At 41.2% G+C, this 15,769-nt stretch overlaps 1 protein-coding gene across 1 annotated transcript in view; it reads right to left on the bottom strand.

Annotated features, from left to right (window-relative positions):
* LOC100677584 (eukaryotic translation initiation factor 3 subunit C) overlaps positions 1 to 15,374 on the bottom strand; it is a 33,113-nt gene extending 17,739 nt beyond the window's left edge. The window contains exons 1-8 of the mRNA XM_003418836.4: positions 15,240 to 15,374; positions 15,030 to 15,140; positions 13,493 to 13,558; positions 13,171 to 13,360; positions 12,607 to 12,732; positions 12,374 to 12,428; positions 12,133 to 12,242; positions 11,636 to 11,763 (exon numbers count right to left, since the gene is read on the bottom strand). Coding sequence (XP_003418884.1) covers positions 11,636 to 11,763; positions 12,133 to 12,242; positions 12,374 to 12,428; positions 12,607 to 12,732; positions 13,171 to 13,360; positions 13,493 to 13,558; positions 15,030 to 15,130 — 776 coding nt within the window. The 5' untranslated portion in view covers positions 15,131 to 15,140; positions 15,240 to 15,374. The remainder of the gene's footprint in view (positions 1 to 11,635; positions 11,764 to 12,132; positions 12,243 to 12,373; positions 12,429 to 12,606; positions 12,733 to 13,170; positions 13,361 to 13,492; positions 13,559 to 15,029; positions 15,141 to 15,239) is intronic.
* Positions 15,375 to 15,769: the final 395 nt, after the last annotated feature.

The following is a 15,769-nucleotide window of genomic DNA, read 5'->3' on the forward strand; positions in this document are numbered from 1 at the left end:
ATGCTATCTTAAAATCAATGCTGTCAACTTCAAAAGAACTGAATCTTCCTAGGCCTCACGTTTTACTCCTAGCCCTAAGCACATTAAGCTCTGCAACTCGAAAGCACAATGAAATTTTAACGGAAAAACCTGAGGATTGGCTTGACTTCTCTAAAGATAGCTAACACCTTGGTATATTCACATCTTATTAGAAAATATCAGAAAGCAATGCTTGTACTGTCAGTTACATACCCAACAAATAAAAGCTACATTTTCAAAAGGACTTCACCAGATACTTCTCTACTAAACACATAGCTAGGAAACTAAAGATATTAAGAGATACCTTAAGCAAACCAAACCCGCTGCCGTCTAGTCGATTCTGACTAATAGTGACAGAGACACCTTAAGCAAAAGTTAGGCATAAAATGACACTGAAAAGGAACAATCCATGAACTCTTTTTTTTTTTTCCAATCCATGAACTCTTAACCACAATTACTAATCTTAAGATTCTGGACACACACCCTGCTTAAGACAGAACAACTTGGACATACGGTCCCACTAGAGATCTATTCTGAGGAGCACAAAGAGAGTCCTCCAGAAGCAGATAACGCCTTAAAGTAGACAGGATCTCTGCCAGATTCCATAGGTCATTTGTGACATGTAGAGCTTTCTCCAAAGATCTTCAGGTCAAGATCCATAGTTGAGACAACTGATTTACACTTCATTATGTCTTCCTCCTCTTTTATTCTTTCATTTTAATCTTTTTCCCCCTTTTCTCCACTGCTAATATTTTCAACAGTTAAACATTATCCATGTTTCAAAACAAAAATCTCAGTTGCCCATACCTGATTAAGAGTCCAACATTGGTAATTTATCAGGAAGCATAAAAACCAAAACCAAACCCACTGCCATCCAGTCGATTCTGATTCATAGCGACCCTACAGGACAGAGGAGAACTGCCCCATAGAGTTTCCAAGGAGCGCCTGGCGAATTCAAACTGCCGACCCTTTGGTTAGCAGCTGTAGCACTTAACCACTATGCCACCAGCATTTCCTCAGGAAAGGTACAAGACACTAAACTAGTTTGTCCAAGAATTTCTACTTCAACTCTAAGTTCCTAAATTTGTAACCTGCAATTTACCTCTGATATGGTCCAAATAACAAAACAGTTTAAATTTTTTAGTCCCAAACTACTGTCAATTCCTTAGCTAAAAACTAATCCTAAATAAATCTGCCCTCAACTACCGGCTAGTCAAGACAAAATCTGTACAGTAACTAACATCTTATTGTACCTAGGTAAATAATTTTGAAAAAATAAACCAATTAAGAAAAAAGCCATTTGATTAAAGTTCACTAAACTCATTCTTAAAGATATTCTCCCTGATAGGTTAAGCCTGGTTACAAAATTAAATACAATATAAGTTTTAAATATTTTTTATAATACCTGTGACTGTCTTCAGAGATTCTGCCCAAATCCACTACCTAATATCCAGGTGCTTTAATGTTGCTAGACAGCCATTAACCCCACATTAGACACTGACGCTCTCAAGATCAAACCCACTCCTTTTAATGAGCTTGTTTTGACCAAAAGATGAGGGCTGAAAATGGACAGGGTAGACTGGCTTAATATGGAGATGCTAAACATGGATACAAGCAGACATTACAGAACAGCCTGTCATGTTTTCTAGAAATCCACTGACAATGGACACTAGCCCTGGTTACCTTACTCAAGAATAGCTAATGAGTTTATATCAAAAATATTCAAACAAAACTCACTGTTCTCACACTGCCTGTGATTTTTCCCTTATTCTTGTATATAAGTCCTGCTTTTGCCTTGGTTGGAAATTGATCTAAAAATTGGTCTCCCTTGTATACCAGTAAGAGTATTTCTGAATTATTCTTTGACACTAAGAAGCCACAAACTCTCAGTGGCCTCAAAGGGCTCTGAGGATCATATGGTCAACCGAATCTGCAACGCCTGAAATTCCAATGTGATTTCCTCAAAGAACTTACCTCAAAACACTGGTTTACAAAACTTAAGACTTTTTTTTTTTTTTAAAGTTCTAGGTATCCAAGGCAAAATTTCAAATGTTTAGAAAATTTTTTTCAAGGGTAATCTCTAAACTAGCGGAACAAATTGAGTAAGAGGAAAAAAGAATATAATCCAAAATTACTTCCCCCCAAAAGGTGAGAAATAAAAAAACAGAAGATTAATCTCAAAGTAATTATGCTAAGTGAAAGAAACCAGGCTCCACCAAAAATTACATACTGTACGATTCCGTCTATTTAAAAGTCAAGAAAACTTATCTAAGGATAGAAAGTTAATCAATGGTTGTCTGGGAAGGGGCAGGAGGGAAGGTTTACAAAAGGGGCATTATTTTGACTATGGTGATGGTTTCATATGTGTAATGGTATGTCAAAACTTACCAAACTGTATACTTTAGATATATGTAGTTTACTGTATATGTCAATTATATTTCAATAAAGCTATTAACATGAAAAATAAAAAAGCAGAAGATAAATAAAAGGCACATAAGATGAAAAAATTAAGTGCAAATATGTTAATAATCACAATATAAATAAACTAATTTGCCAGATATAAAGCAGAGCTCATCATATAAGGTTTTAAAAGAACGAAAAAAAAAAAAAAATCCAGCTGTGTTTGAGACACCCCTAAACATAAGAACATGAAAAGGTTCAAAATAAAAGGACAGGAAAAGGTATTAACCAAAAGAAAGCTGGAATAACTATTAATATCAGGCAAACTAGATACCAACACAAAAAGCATTTTAAGGGACAAGAGAATTCTTACATTATGATTAAAGTGGCTTCATACATGAGGAAGATTCTAACACTGCAAGCATCTAAACCATTAGCTATGAGATACTTAAAGCAAAAACTGATCAATTACAGGGAGAAAACACCAACACCATCACTGTGGAGGACAGGCCTCCAATAACCTATAAAGAATAAAAAGAAACCTTTATGCAAATTTAAAAGCAAGCCCAAATTTGGTGAACTATGTTGTTGTTGTTAGGTGCCATCGAGTCGGTTTCGACTCATAGCGACCCTATGCACAGCAGAACGAAACACTGCCCGGTCCTGAGCCATCCTCACAATTGTTATGCTTGGGCTCATTGTTGCAGCCAGTGCCAATGCCAATCCACCTCGCTGAGGGTCTTCCTCTTTTCCGCTGACCCTGTACTCTCCCAAGCATGATGTCCTTCTCCAGGGACTGATCCCTCCTCACAACATGTCCAAAGTATGGAAGACACAGTCTCACCATCTTTGCTTCTAAGGAGCATTCTGGTTGTACTTTTTCTAAGACAGATTTGTTTGCTCTTTTGGCAGTCCATGGGATATTCAATATTCTTCACCAACGCCACAATTCAAAGGCGTCAATTTGTCTTCTGTTTTCCTTATTCATTGTCCAGCTTTCACATGCATATGATGCTATTGAAAATACCATGGCTTGAGTCAGGCGCACCTTAGTCTTCAAGGTGACGTCTTTGCTCCTCAACACTTTTAAAGAGGTCACTTGCAGCAGATTTACCCAATGCAATGCGTCGTTTGATTTCTTGAGTGCTGCTCCCATGGCTGTTGATCGTGGATCCAAGTAAAATGAAATCCTTGACAACTTCAATCATTTCTCCATTTATCATGATGTTGCTCATTGCTCTGGCTGTGAGGATTTTTGTTTTCTTATGTTGAGGTGCAATCCATACTGAAGGCTGTGGTCTTTGATCTTCATTAGTAAGTGCTTCAAGTCCTTTTCACTTTCAGCAAGCAAGGTTGTGTCACCTGCATAACGCAGGTTGTGAATGAGTCTTCCTCCAATCCTGATGCCCCGTTCTTCTTCATATAGTCCAGCTTCTTGGATTATTTGCTCAGCATACAGATTGAACAGGTATGGTGAAAGGATATAACCCTGACACACACCTTTCCTGACTTTAAACCAACCAGTATCCCCTTGTTCTGTCCAAACAACTGCCTCTTGATCTACGTAAAGCACAGTTAAGTGTTCTGGAATTCCCATTCTTCGCAATGTTATCCATAATTTTTTCTGACCCACACAGTCGAATGTCTTTGCATAGTCAAAAAACCACAGGTAAACATCCTTCTGGTATTCTCTTTCAGCCAGGATCCACCTGACATCAGCAATGATATCCCTGGTTCCACGTCCTCTTCTGAAATCGGCCTGAATTTCTGTCAGTTCCCTGTCAATATACTGCTGTGCTGTTTTTGAATGATCTTCAGCAAAATTTTGCTTGCTTGTAATATTAATGATATTGTTCTATAATTTCCAAATTCAGTTGGATCACGTTTCTTGGGAATAGGCATAAATATGGATCTCTTTTTTCCAGTCAGTTGGCCAGGAAGCTGTCTTCCATATTTCTTGGCACAGACAAGTGAGCACTTCTAGTGCTGCATCAGTTTGTTGAAACATCTCAATTGATATTCCATCAATTCCTAAAGCCTTGTTTTTCGCAAATGCCTTAGAACAGCTTGGACTTCTTCCTTCAGTACCATCGGTTCCTGACCATATGCCACCTCTTGAAATGGTTGAACATTGACTCATTCTTTTTGGTATAATGACTCTGTGTATTCCTTCCGTCTTCCTTTGATGCCTCCTGCATCACTTAATATTTTCCCCATAGAATCCTTCACTATTACAACTCAAGGCTTGAATTTTATCTTCAGTTCTTTCACCTTCAGAAACACCGAGCGTGTTCTTCCCTTTTGGTTTTCCATCTCCAGCTCTTTGCATGTGTCATTATAATACTTGGTCTTCTCGAGACGCCCTTTGAAATCTTCTGTTTGGTGCTTTTACTTCATCAATTCTTCCTTTTCCTTTAGCTGCCTGATGTTCGACAGCAAGTTTCAGAGTCTCCTTTGACATCCATCTTGGTCTATTCTTTCTTTTCTATGATCTCTTGCTTTCTTCACGTATGATGTCCTTGATGTCATTCCACAACTCGTCTGGACTTCGGTCACTAGTGTTCAATGTGTCAAATCTATTCTTCGGATGGTCTCTAAATTCAGGTGGGATTACTCAAGGTCATATTTTGGCTCTCATGGACTTGCTCTGATTTTCTTCAATTTCAGCTTCCATTTGCATATGAACAATTGATGGTCTGTTCCACAGTCGGCCCCTGGCCTTGTTCTGACTGATGATATTGAGCTTTTCCATTGTCTCTTTCCACAGATGTAGTCCATTTGATTTCTGTGTGTTCCATCTGGCAAGGTCCATGTGTACAGCCGCTGTTTGTGTTGGTGAAAGAAGGTATGTGCAATGAAGAAGTGGTCGGTCTTGCAAAATTCTATCATTCGATCTCCAGCATTGTTTCTATCACCAAGGCCATATTTTCCAACTATTGATCCTTTGTTTCCAACTTTCGCATCCCAATCGCCAGTAATTATCAATGCATCTTGATTGCATGTTCAATCAATTTCAGACTACAGCAGCTGATAAAAATCCTCTATGTCTTCATCTTTGGCCCTAGTGGTTGGTGGTAAATTTGAATAATAATCGTATTAACTGGTCTTCCTTGTAGGCGTATGGATATTATCCTACCACTGACAGCATTGTACTTCAGGGTAGATCTTGAAACATTCTTTGTAACGATGAATACAACACCATTCCTCTTCAAGCTGCCATTCCCAGCATAGTAGACTATATGATTGTGTGATTCAAATTGGATATATGTTGGATTTTTTTTCCTACATTTTTATTTTAGTAAATAGCTTTATTAAGATAGTTATATACCATACAATTCACCCAGTTAAAGTGTACAGTTCTTTTTTTTCAATGTATATTCACAACTGTGCAACCATCACCATCAATTTTAGAACATTTTCATCATTTCAAAAAGAAATGTCATATTCATTAGCAGTCACCCATTTCCCCAAAACTGCCAGTCCTAGGTAACCACTAATCTACCTCCTGTCTGTGGATTTGCCTATTCTGGACAGTTCAAATAAATGGAATCATAAAACACATGGTCTTCTGTGCTTGGCTTGTTTGCATATAGTAGCATGTATCAGCACTTCATTTCTTTCTTTTTTTTTTTTCATACAAATTTTTCTCACACCCAGACTGCTTTATTCACTTATGCAATTTGCCTAGCTTCCGTGGTCATCTGAATTTGGGTTACCTGACCCAGATGATGTCTAATGCTGCAACATTCTTCATGACTTTAGTAAAATAGTAAAATACATACCTTGGAACCCTTGACATAACCTGATCAAATTGAAAATTTGCAATAAATTTTTTTTTTTAATAACTTTTATTAAGCTTCAAGTGAACGTTTACAAATCCAATCAGTCTGTCACATATAAGTTTACATACATCTCACTCCCTACTCCCACTTGCTCTCCCCGAGTCAGCCCTTTCAGTCTCTCCTTTCTTGACAATTTTGCCTGCTTCCCTCTCTCTCTATCCTCCCATCCCCCCTCCAGACAAGAGTTGCCAACACAATCTCAAGTGTCCACCTGATATAATTAGCTCACTCTTCATCAGCGCCTTTTTATTGCCAAATAATATTGAACTGTATGGATATGCTACATTCTATTTACCCACCCATTATGATCAAATACATTGATGGGCATCTGGGTTGTTTCCATCTTTTGGCTATTATGAATAATGCTGCTATACACTCATGAACAAATTTTGATCTAGACATATGCTTTCATTTCTCTTGGATTTATAGCTAAGAGTGGAACTGCTGGATCACATGGTAACTATGTTTAACTTTCAGGTTATCTATCAGGCTGTTTTAAAAAATAGCTACACCATTTTACATTTCCACCAGCTATGAGGGTTCCAATTTCTCCACACACTTACCAACATCGTCTTTTTGATTCTAACTACCCTAGTGGGTGTTTCATTGTGGCTCTGGTTTGCATTTTTCTGTGGCTACTGATGTTGAACATCTTTTCACGTACTTAATGGCAATACGTGTAACTTCTTTGGAGAAATGTCTGAGATACTTTGTCCAGTTTTTAATTGTCTTTAAATATTTTCTCACATTCTGTGGGTTATCTTATCACTTTTTAAAATTTTTATTGTTCCTTTTCATTTTCTTGGTGGTGTCCATCAATGAAGTCCGATTTGTCTATTTTTTGTTTTGGTTGCTCATGCATTTTGCTCACACAATAGATGGCTTTTATTTGGCGTTTCTTGCCATGGTCTTGTACCTCCCACCAAATGACTGGGTGGGGCTATGCAAATACGGTGCTTATGGACCACCAATAGAACTGGATAGCTGGCTAATAATGCAAATAAGGTACATGGCACTCTTGTGGTAGAGACCATGCAAATAAGGTATATGGAACCCTAACAAGTGGACTGGCCAGTTTTGTCATCCCAGGAGGCTTAAAATGAGCCATCCCGAGGCAGACAGGGGGACCTCACTGCCACCAAAAAAGAAGAAATAGAGTGGGACGCATCCTTTGGACCTGGGATCCCCATGCTGACAACCTCCTAGATTCAGGGGACAAGAGTGAGAGCACTGTAAAACTGGAGACAGTAAGATGCAGCCATAGAGAAATGGTAGCAACAGAACCAGGAGACTGGCAGGAGACAGTGTGGTGGGCTTCCTGGCTCAAAGAGTGAGAAAGCTGAGTGTCTTTGGGCTGGTGGCTTGCTGGTGGAGTGGGGTGCCACCAGGTACTTAGCAGAGCTAGTCTTGCTGGCCCACAGAGCAAGAGATGAGGGCATTCAGGCAGATGGCTTGATGATAGAGTAGGGTGTTTCCAGGCACTTGTTGGTGAAGCTAGGTTCGCAGACCCACAGAGATAGAGAACTGAGCACCTTCGGGCCGAGGGTTATTAGTGGGGTGCCTCTAGGCACTTACTGGTATAGCTGAAGAGCTCTGTAACGCTTGAGCAGGGCAGAGGGCAGGCAAAGGGGCCATGAGGCCAAGAGCCTGAGTGAGGCCTACCTGTGGGTATGGGTGAGAAGAGACTGTCCTACTCTAAGAACCGTATCCTGAGTTGTTTCTGATCCTGAATCGTAACCTGTTACTTCCCTAACTGTAAGAATGGTGTCGCAGGGGCATCTGATCTCCTGGTCTAACTTCGCAAGGGGGAAGGAGAACCAAGATTAACAGCCCAAGGCTGATTCCTATGAGGTAGAGGTAAGACATACCTCCTCTCTCCAACCTTTTTACCAATTTCTGACAGCAACTGTCCCACCCACAGCACTCTCTACTTCTCTGCTGGGTTTGATTAATTTGTTGCGATGGCCACAAAGAACTCACAGACCATACTCACAGTTATGGGGTTTATTAGCAAAGTAATAGGTTACAGTTCAGGTTCAGAAACACTCAGGATTCAGTTCTTCCATCAGGACAGCCTCTTCTTAGCCCTGCCCATAGGCAGGTCTCTCTCTGGCCCTCAGTCCCTCAGCCAGGCCTCTGCCCTGCTCGGGCAAGTGTTACAAAGTTCTTTTAGCTCTCATGGTAAGTACCCAGAGGTATCCCACTCCACCAGTAAGCCTCAGCCCGAAGGCACTCAACTCTAGCTCCACCAAGTACCTGGAGGCACCCTACTACCACCAGCAAGCCTCCTGCCTGAAGGCGCTCAGCTTTCTCATTCCATGGGCGCGAAAGCCCAACATATCATCTCCTGCTGGCTCCTGCTTCAGATGCCGCCATTTTTCTCCTGCCACTTCTTACCATCTTCAGTGTTACGGCTCTGTCGGTCTTTTTGTTCCAAGAACTTCTCAGCACAGGGATCCTGGGTCCAAAGGCGTACTCTACTGGCTCCCTGGTGGTGAGATCTTCTCTTCCCAACTCTGGGATGGGTCATTTTAAGTCTACCGGGATGGCAAAACTGACCAATCCCTTTGTTAGGGTTCCATACACCTTATTTGCACGGTCGCACCCCAACACTGTGTGGAAATCACAAAGACTATGACTAGAAGGGGTATATGAAGTAATTCACGGCCCCGCATTAATAAACTCCATAACTGTGGGTATGACCTGTTGAGTTCTGTGTGGCCACTGCAACAATTATCGAACCCAGCAGAGAAACAGAGTGCTGTAGGAAGGACAGCTGGTGTCAGCGTTGGTAAAAAAGTGGGAGAGAGGTGGTCAGATGCCTCCGCCATGTCATTTTTACAATACCTAAGAAACCACTGCTTACTCTAAGATAATGAAGATTTAAAACTATGTTTTCTAAGAACTTTTTAAGTCTTACATCTAACGTTTAGATATTTTATCAATGTTGAATTAATTTTTTGTGATATGAGGTAGGGTCCAATTTTATTCTTTTGCTTATGGGCATCAAGTTGTACCAGTACCATTTGCTGAAAAAGCTATTATTTTGTCATTGAATTGTCCTGGCATCTTGATGAAAATCAACTGACCGTAACGTGAGGTATTATTTCTGGACTCTTAATTCATTTTTATTGATCCTATCTTGATTACTATTAACTTCGTAGTAAGTTTTTAAAACTGTGAAGTACATGTAAGCCCTCCAATTTTGTTCTTCTTTTCCAAGACTGTTTTGACTTTTCTGGGTTCCTTGCATCCCCATCTAAGTTTCAAAATCAGCTTGTCCATTTCTACAAAGAAGCCAAGCAGATTTTGATAGGGACTGAGTTGAACCTACAGATCAATTTGGAAAGTATCGTCATCTTAACAATATTAAGTCTTCCAATCTACAAACATGTGTTGTCTTTCCATTTATTTAGATCTTTATCTTCTTCCAACAACGTTTTGTAGCCTTTAGAGTAAAAGTTTTGCATTTCGTTAAACTTCTATTTTATTGCTTTTGATGCTATTGTAAACGGAATTATTTTTCTTTTATTTTCGGATTGTTCATGGCTAAAGTATAGAAATACAACTGATCTTTGTATATTGATCTTGTGTCTCAGATCTTGCTGACCTCGTTTATTAGTTTAAGAGGTTTTTGGGAATTCCTTAGCATTTCTTATATATGATCACATCTTCTCTGTATACAGTTTTACTTTTTCCTTCCCAATCTCGATATCCGCCTTATATTTTATCTTTTTGCTTAACTGCCCTGGTGAGAACCTCCAGTACAATGCTGAACAGAAATGACAAAAACTAACATTCTTGCCTTGTTCCTCATCTTAGACGGAATGTTTTTAGTGTTTCATCATTATGTTAGCTGCGGCCTTTTCATAGGTACCCTTTATCAGGTTGAAAAAGCTCCCCCTATTCCTAGTTTGCTGAGTGCTTTTATCATGAAAGGGTGTTGGCTTTTTCAAAGGCTTTTTCTGCATCTATTGAGATGATCATTTGGTTTTTGTCCTTTAAGCTACTGAAACAGTGTTTTACATTAATTCGCTTTGCATATTAAATCAATCTTACGTTTCTACAATAAATCCTACTTGGTCACGATGTATACTTCCTTTTATATGTTGTAGATACCATTTGCTAGCATTTTGCTAAGGATCTTTGTGTCTGTATTCATAAAAATACTGATCTATAGTTTTCTTTTCTGGTGATATCAAATATTTAATTTTAAGTTCTCACTTGTTCTCTCAGTTAAGAACCTTTATATAGTATGTATGATAGCCCAAAGGTGAGACACTTATATGCACAATTATTGAAAGACCACATTATAAAGTAGATACAAAAGATCTGAACCAATAAGGCTGACAGTTCTATAGGGTGTCAACAGGTTTAAAAAAAAGAATTTCATGATCAAGCAAGTTTAAGAAAACAGTTAATAAAACTAAGTTAAGCAGACCTATTTTTGGTGGAACTTTTCAAATTCTAATGCAGAACTCCAAAAAGGGGATACAATATGCAGTCCTTCCCAGACTGTATCATAGTGTTCCCTGGAACACTTGGTGAAAAATATTTCACAACAAGATGTCCATCAAGTGGTTGGTTGTTCACTCTACGCCTAGACCTTTGTAGTGTCAGGGAACTCACTACCTCCTGAAGCAGCATAATTTGAACTTCTGACAGCTGAAAAGCAACCCAAAGAACAGCAGTAGTTCTGCCTACTAACAGAGCCCTGTTTTTGTGAGCACAGGGGCACATATCACCTTTACTTGAAAAGAGAAAACTGAGACCTAAAAAAGTTAAGTAACTTACCCAAAGTCACACACCACTAAAGGACTAAGGACTGGGACCAGAAACCAAATCAGGATCCTTCCCATTCCGTGACTATCCCAGTAAATTTCAGGAAGGTCTGCTGTAATCTATATACTATTATTTTAAAACTTGCTCAGGAAAAGTGACAACAGTAGCAGCTACCACTGAGAACTCACTACATGCCAGTCCTGAGCTAAGCCCCTTTCCTGCATAACCTCCCTAAAGCTCACAGCTACCGAGTATCATCCTACCTTACAGATGAGAAATTTGAAGACAAAAAAGGTTAAGTAACTTGTCCAGTACCACCCAGCTAACAGCTGCCAAAATGGGATTCACAATCAGTCCACACACAGTAAATACAGTCACGGTTAAATTTTGGGCTATGAAGCCTCCAAATCTCATCTCCAGGGCACATTTACTTCGTGACCTTCGCTAATAATTACTCAACTGAGATCCTGTAAAATGGGAGCAGTTGGCCTCTACAAACTAAAAAAACTCCACAGAAACAGTAACAACTCTCAAAATAATTAATGACCTTTCACCCTTTCTACTATAGCCATAGGTCCCACCAGTTTTCTTACTTTTTAAGGAATCTTGAGGCTGGCGCAGCCTGTTTCCCTTCTTCCTCCTCTGAGTCTGAATCAGAAGATGTGGAACCTGTGTCCCAGTCTTCATCATCTTCTGAATCTTCTGAGTCCTCATCTTCATCCTCAGAGAAAAAGAGAGGATCAGCAGGAAGACAGGGAGACTTGACTAGTTCTAAGAATATTCAGGAGCAGAAGAATGGTTATTCATGATATCAGGATGTCAAGAGCTGGAATGGCCCACCAAGACCCAGAGAAAAGTGATGACTTGCCCCAAGGACACATAGCTCCCAAAGAACAGAGCTAGGCTCAGAATCTAGTTCTCTGGATTCTAGGTCACTTAGTGCTCTAATACACCAGGAAGTCTGTCCTCAAACTAGACTTCACGAAATCCCATCCCTCCCAACCCTAGGGTCCTGAATCTTTCCTTCTCCCTGCACTGAGGAATGGTCCCTGGCAGGCAAATAATCCCGCAGTCTAACCCGGGCTCTTACCTCCAACTTTTTGAGGAACTTGCGACTGTCACCAGAAGGAGCTTCTGATTTCTTCTTCAGGAAGGCTGCAGCACTGATTCCGTCTTCATCCTCATCCTCATCTGAAGAGCCTGGTGAGAAAAAGAAGAGTAAAAGCTAGAACAGCGGAAGAGCAAGGCTGCAGGGCAACTAAGAAATCAGGCCAAGGGAAACTCTAACTTTGGACTTGCTAACCGTCTGCACTAAGGGTTTACCCTCTCACCTTCTGAATCCTCCTCATTCTTCTCAGCATCTTCATCTGCAGACTGCTCAGGGTTCTGGACAGAGGGAAATGAGAGAATTAAGGATGCCTGCCTGCTAGTCACCATCTCACCCCTCCACCCCAGACATTCCTGTCATGATCCTTTCTCCAATCACACCTCCCATTTGCAAATGCTTTTTAAGTATTAGTCATAGAGTCACTGCCTCAAAATAATCTGCCTCTAGTATCCCCACCTGCTTGTAATTTGTAATATGGGATTCAAAATCACGGTTGTATTTGCGGATCTTCTGACGCAAGGTGCTCAGGGCCTTGGCATTGTTCTTGTTCATCTTCTTCTTCCCTTCCTTATCTTCCCATAACTAAAGGAAAGAGGTAAAAAGGAAAAACAGTGACCCAAGACTAAGTAATATTTTCTGAACTTTAGGCTTCAACCATCACTTCAATGAATCCTGCTGTGTTATACGCCACCTGTTCTACTTATTAACTACATCTGCGAACTCATCTTTTAAAGACACTTTCTATAACAGCCATTAAAAGTGCAAAATACCATATAAGAGATAATAATAAAACAATCAAATTCCTGGCTTTAAAAAAGTTCCTAAAAAAAATTTTTTTTAATAAATAAATAAAATAAAAAGTTCCTCTCCTTGCTTTATCCCCCCCATTTCTTGTGCTCTAGAAAACACTGAAGATAAGGCAAACAACCCTGACGAAAGAGGACCTTTGGAAGTGGATGATGAGTGGGCCCCAGGCCCACTTCCCCCATCCTGATCTCCCCTCACCCACCAATATCACACCTCATTAAGATAGTCCTCCAGGTCAGCCAGGATCCGAATATAGAACCGGGGGACACCTTCCTTGTCCACAATGCTCTTGGCCTTTCCATACGCTTTTCCCAGGAGCTCAAACTCTTCCAGGCACTTGGTGACATCTCGAATCTTCATGGCATTCCGGATGGTCCGAATAAGGTTGGTCAGCTCCTCAAACCTGAATTGGGAGCCCAACACACATTGGACAAGCCCACAAGACTGCCCCCCACAAGCTATTATACTGCTCTAAGCTTTCCTAAAATCCAGCTTGCCCATGGCCTTACCACAATTTTAAAACCACCAGTCTCACCTCTTGTCCTTGGCACTTCGAACAACCCTCTTGGTATCTTCTTCATCCTCACTCAGCAATAGCGCCCTGTTTAAAAGGAACAGAGACCATTAACATCCCTACCTAGTTCCAGTCTTTCCAAGTGATCCCTATTTCTCTTCTCAGATGACGTAGGTGTCACTGAGTAACTCAGGTCATACATATCACATCTGTCTTCTTTTTGACTGTTCTTCTTCATAGCCTCATCATATACAACTCAAGCTTTTAAATCGACTTCAATCAGGCCTTTTGTTAAATGTAGAGTATGTAACAACGACATTCTCTTAAAAAAACAAAACAAAAAAACCTCTCAAAAATAAACAAATGAAGGTATTTATTGCATAGTGAGAAAACCAATTATGTGAGAACACAAGTTGCTAAAAAGTACTGAGTTCTTTAAATAAATGAGAAAAAGGGTACTTTGGGTGGAATGAATGGAAAGGCTTCAAGGAGGTGGAACCGGAATGAGGTATAATAAAGCAACATTTCCCAAACTATGGAAGGCCAACTGCAAACCTCAATAGCTTCAAGACCTCCCTTACTAATATTTTTCTTTAATAATGACAGAACAAGCAACAGACTCCATTCTTTTGTTTCCATTTTATTCTTTTTCTAATTATTTTCTATTTTAATAAAATCATTGGTTTTCCACTTGTGGCAGTAATATGAAATTTTGTTTGTATGAATATTAAAAAACAGAACAAAAAACCAAACCCGTTGCCGTGGAGTCAATTTCGACTCACAGCCACCCCACGTGTTACAGGGTAGAACTGCTCCATAGGGTTTTCTTGGCTGCACAGTTACAGAAGCAGATCGCCAGACCTTTCTTCCATGGCATCGCTGGGTGCATCTGACCACCAACCTTTAGATTAGTGCAAACTGTCTGCACCACCCAGGACCTCATGAATATACACGTTCATATACACATACGGCATAATAGTAAAAGTTGCACATAGCAAAAATAAAAAAGGTATGTAAATGACAAAAGTTTTAAAACCACCACCCAGTGAGGGATGTTTAAGAGCCTGCCTGCAAAGTCAGAAGGCTGTAGGCAAAGGCCCAAAGATACCAAACAAATATTTTGGATTCCCTTCTGTGATCAATGAGAGGCTACCGAGGATTTCTTGGCGCTAAGAATAATTATGACTTTTGGTGTTTTGGTCAAGACTAGTCCGATGGCGTGCGGGAGGGGGAAAGGGGGTGGCACAGAGGCTGTGGACATGGAGGCCAGTTAAGAAGCTGATGCAACGGACCTGGCTAGCGGGAAACCTCTTCCCTGTGACTCTCCTGGTACCCGGAGGGTGGAATCCCACTTGCCAAAACTCTAAGCGTGAAGGTCGTCCCTCCAGTACTGCTCCGGTCCCTAAATTCCCGACGTCCTCACGACTCGCTCTTCCTGCTTCCTTCAGAACCTCCCCTGCTCTCACCCCCACTCCCCTCTAACATGCACGGCCTTCCATAGCCTGCAGAACCCCCGCACTCCCGAACCACCCCAGCACCCCGCAGGCCCGCCACTCACTGTTTGCCGTAGTTACCCCCAACGGGTTTGGTGACGAGTTCCTCCCCAGACAGGGACGACTCGGACTCGCTGTCGGAACCGGTGGTAAAAAAACGCGACATGGCGACCACGCTGAGGAGAGAGCCGGAGAGCCGGAGCGTCACGGGCCACGAGAAGGGTCCGGGCCGCCACCTCCCGACTCCCCCCACCACTCACCGTCCCCAGACGTACCCCAACCTGGGTTCCCCTCCTGGAAACACGAGACCCAACAAACAGCGACCGGCCGAAGTCGCGAGCCACCGCGATGCCGAAACGGCGCAAACGCGGACAGAGAGGAATAAGGCGGGACCCTTGCGTCACTTCCGGGAAGCGACGCCAAACCACACTGGATAACTACAACTCCCAGTGGTCTTCGCGCCGCAGAGGGGGCGGGGACAGGCTCAGTGATAGGGCTCTGAAACCTGAGTAGGAGGGGCTGTGTTTGCTGCGAAGTCACTAGAGCCGGCCGGTCATTGGCGTCTTATTTAGAAGTACAGGGACACCTGGTCCTCAGCCTTGAACTACAGAATCACAATCTCAGGACCAGTAGTTTACTTTTTTAAAGAGCCCACGTGATGTTTTGTACCTACTGCTTAGTAGTACAAGCTTCCAGTCAGACTCTTGGGATTCGAATCCCAGCTCCGCCACTTATTTGTTGTGTGAACTTCGGAAATTTTCTTAACCTCTCTATGCTTCCGTCTTCCCAAGCTGTACAATAAAGT

Source organism: Loxodonta africana, chromosome 12 (assembly GCF_030014295.1).
Source record: "Loxodonta africana isolate mLoxAfr1 chromosome 12, mLoxAfr1.hap2, whole genome shotgun sequence".
In the NCBI taxonomy this organism is placed as follows: domain Eukaryota; kingdom Metazoa; phylum Chordata; class Mammalia; order Proboscidea; family Elephantidae; genus Loxodonta; species Loxodonta africana.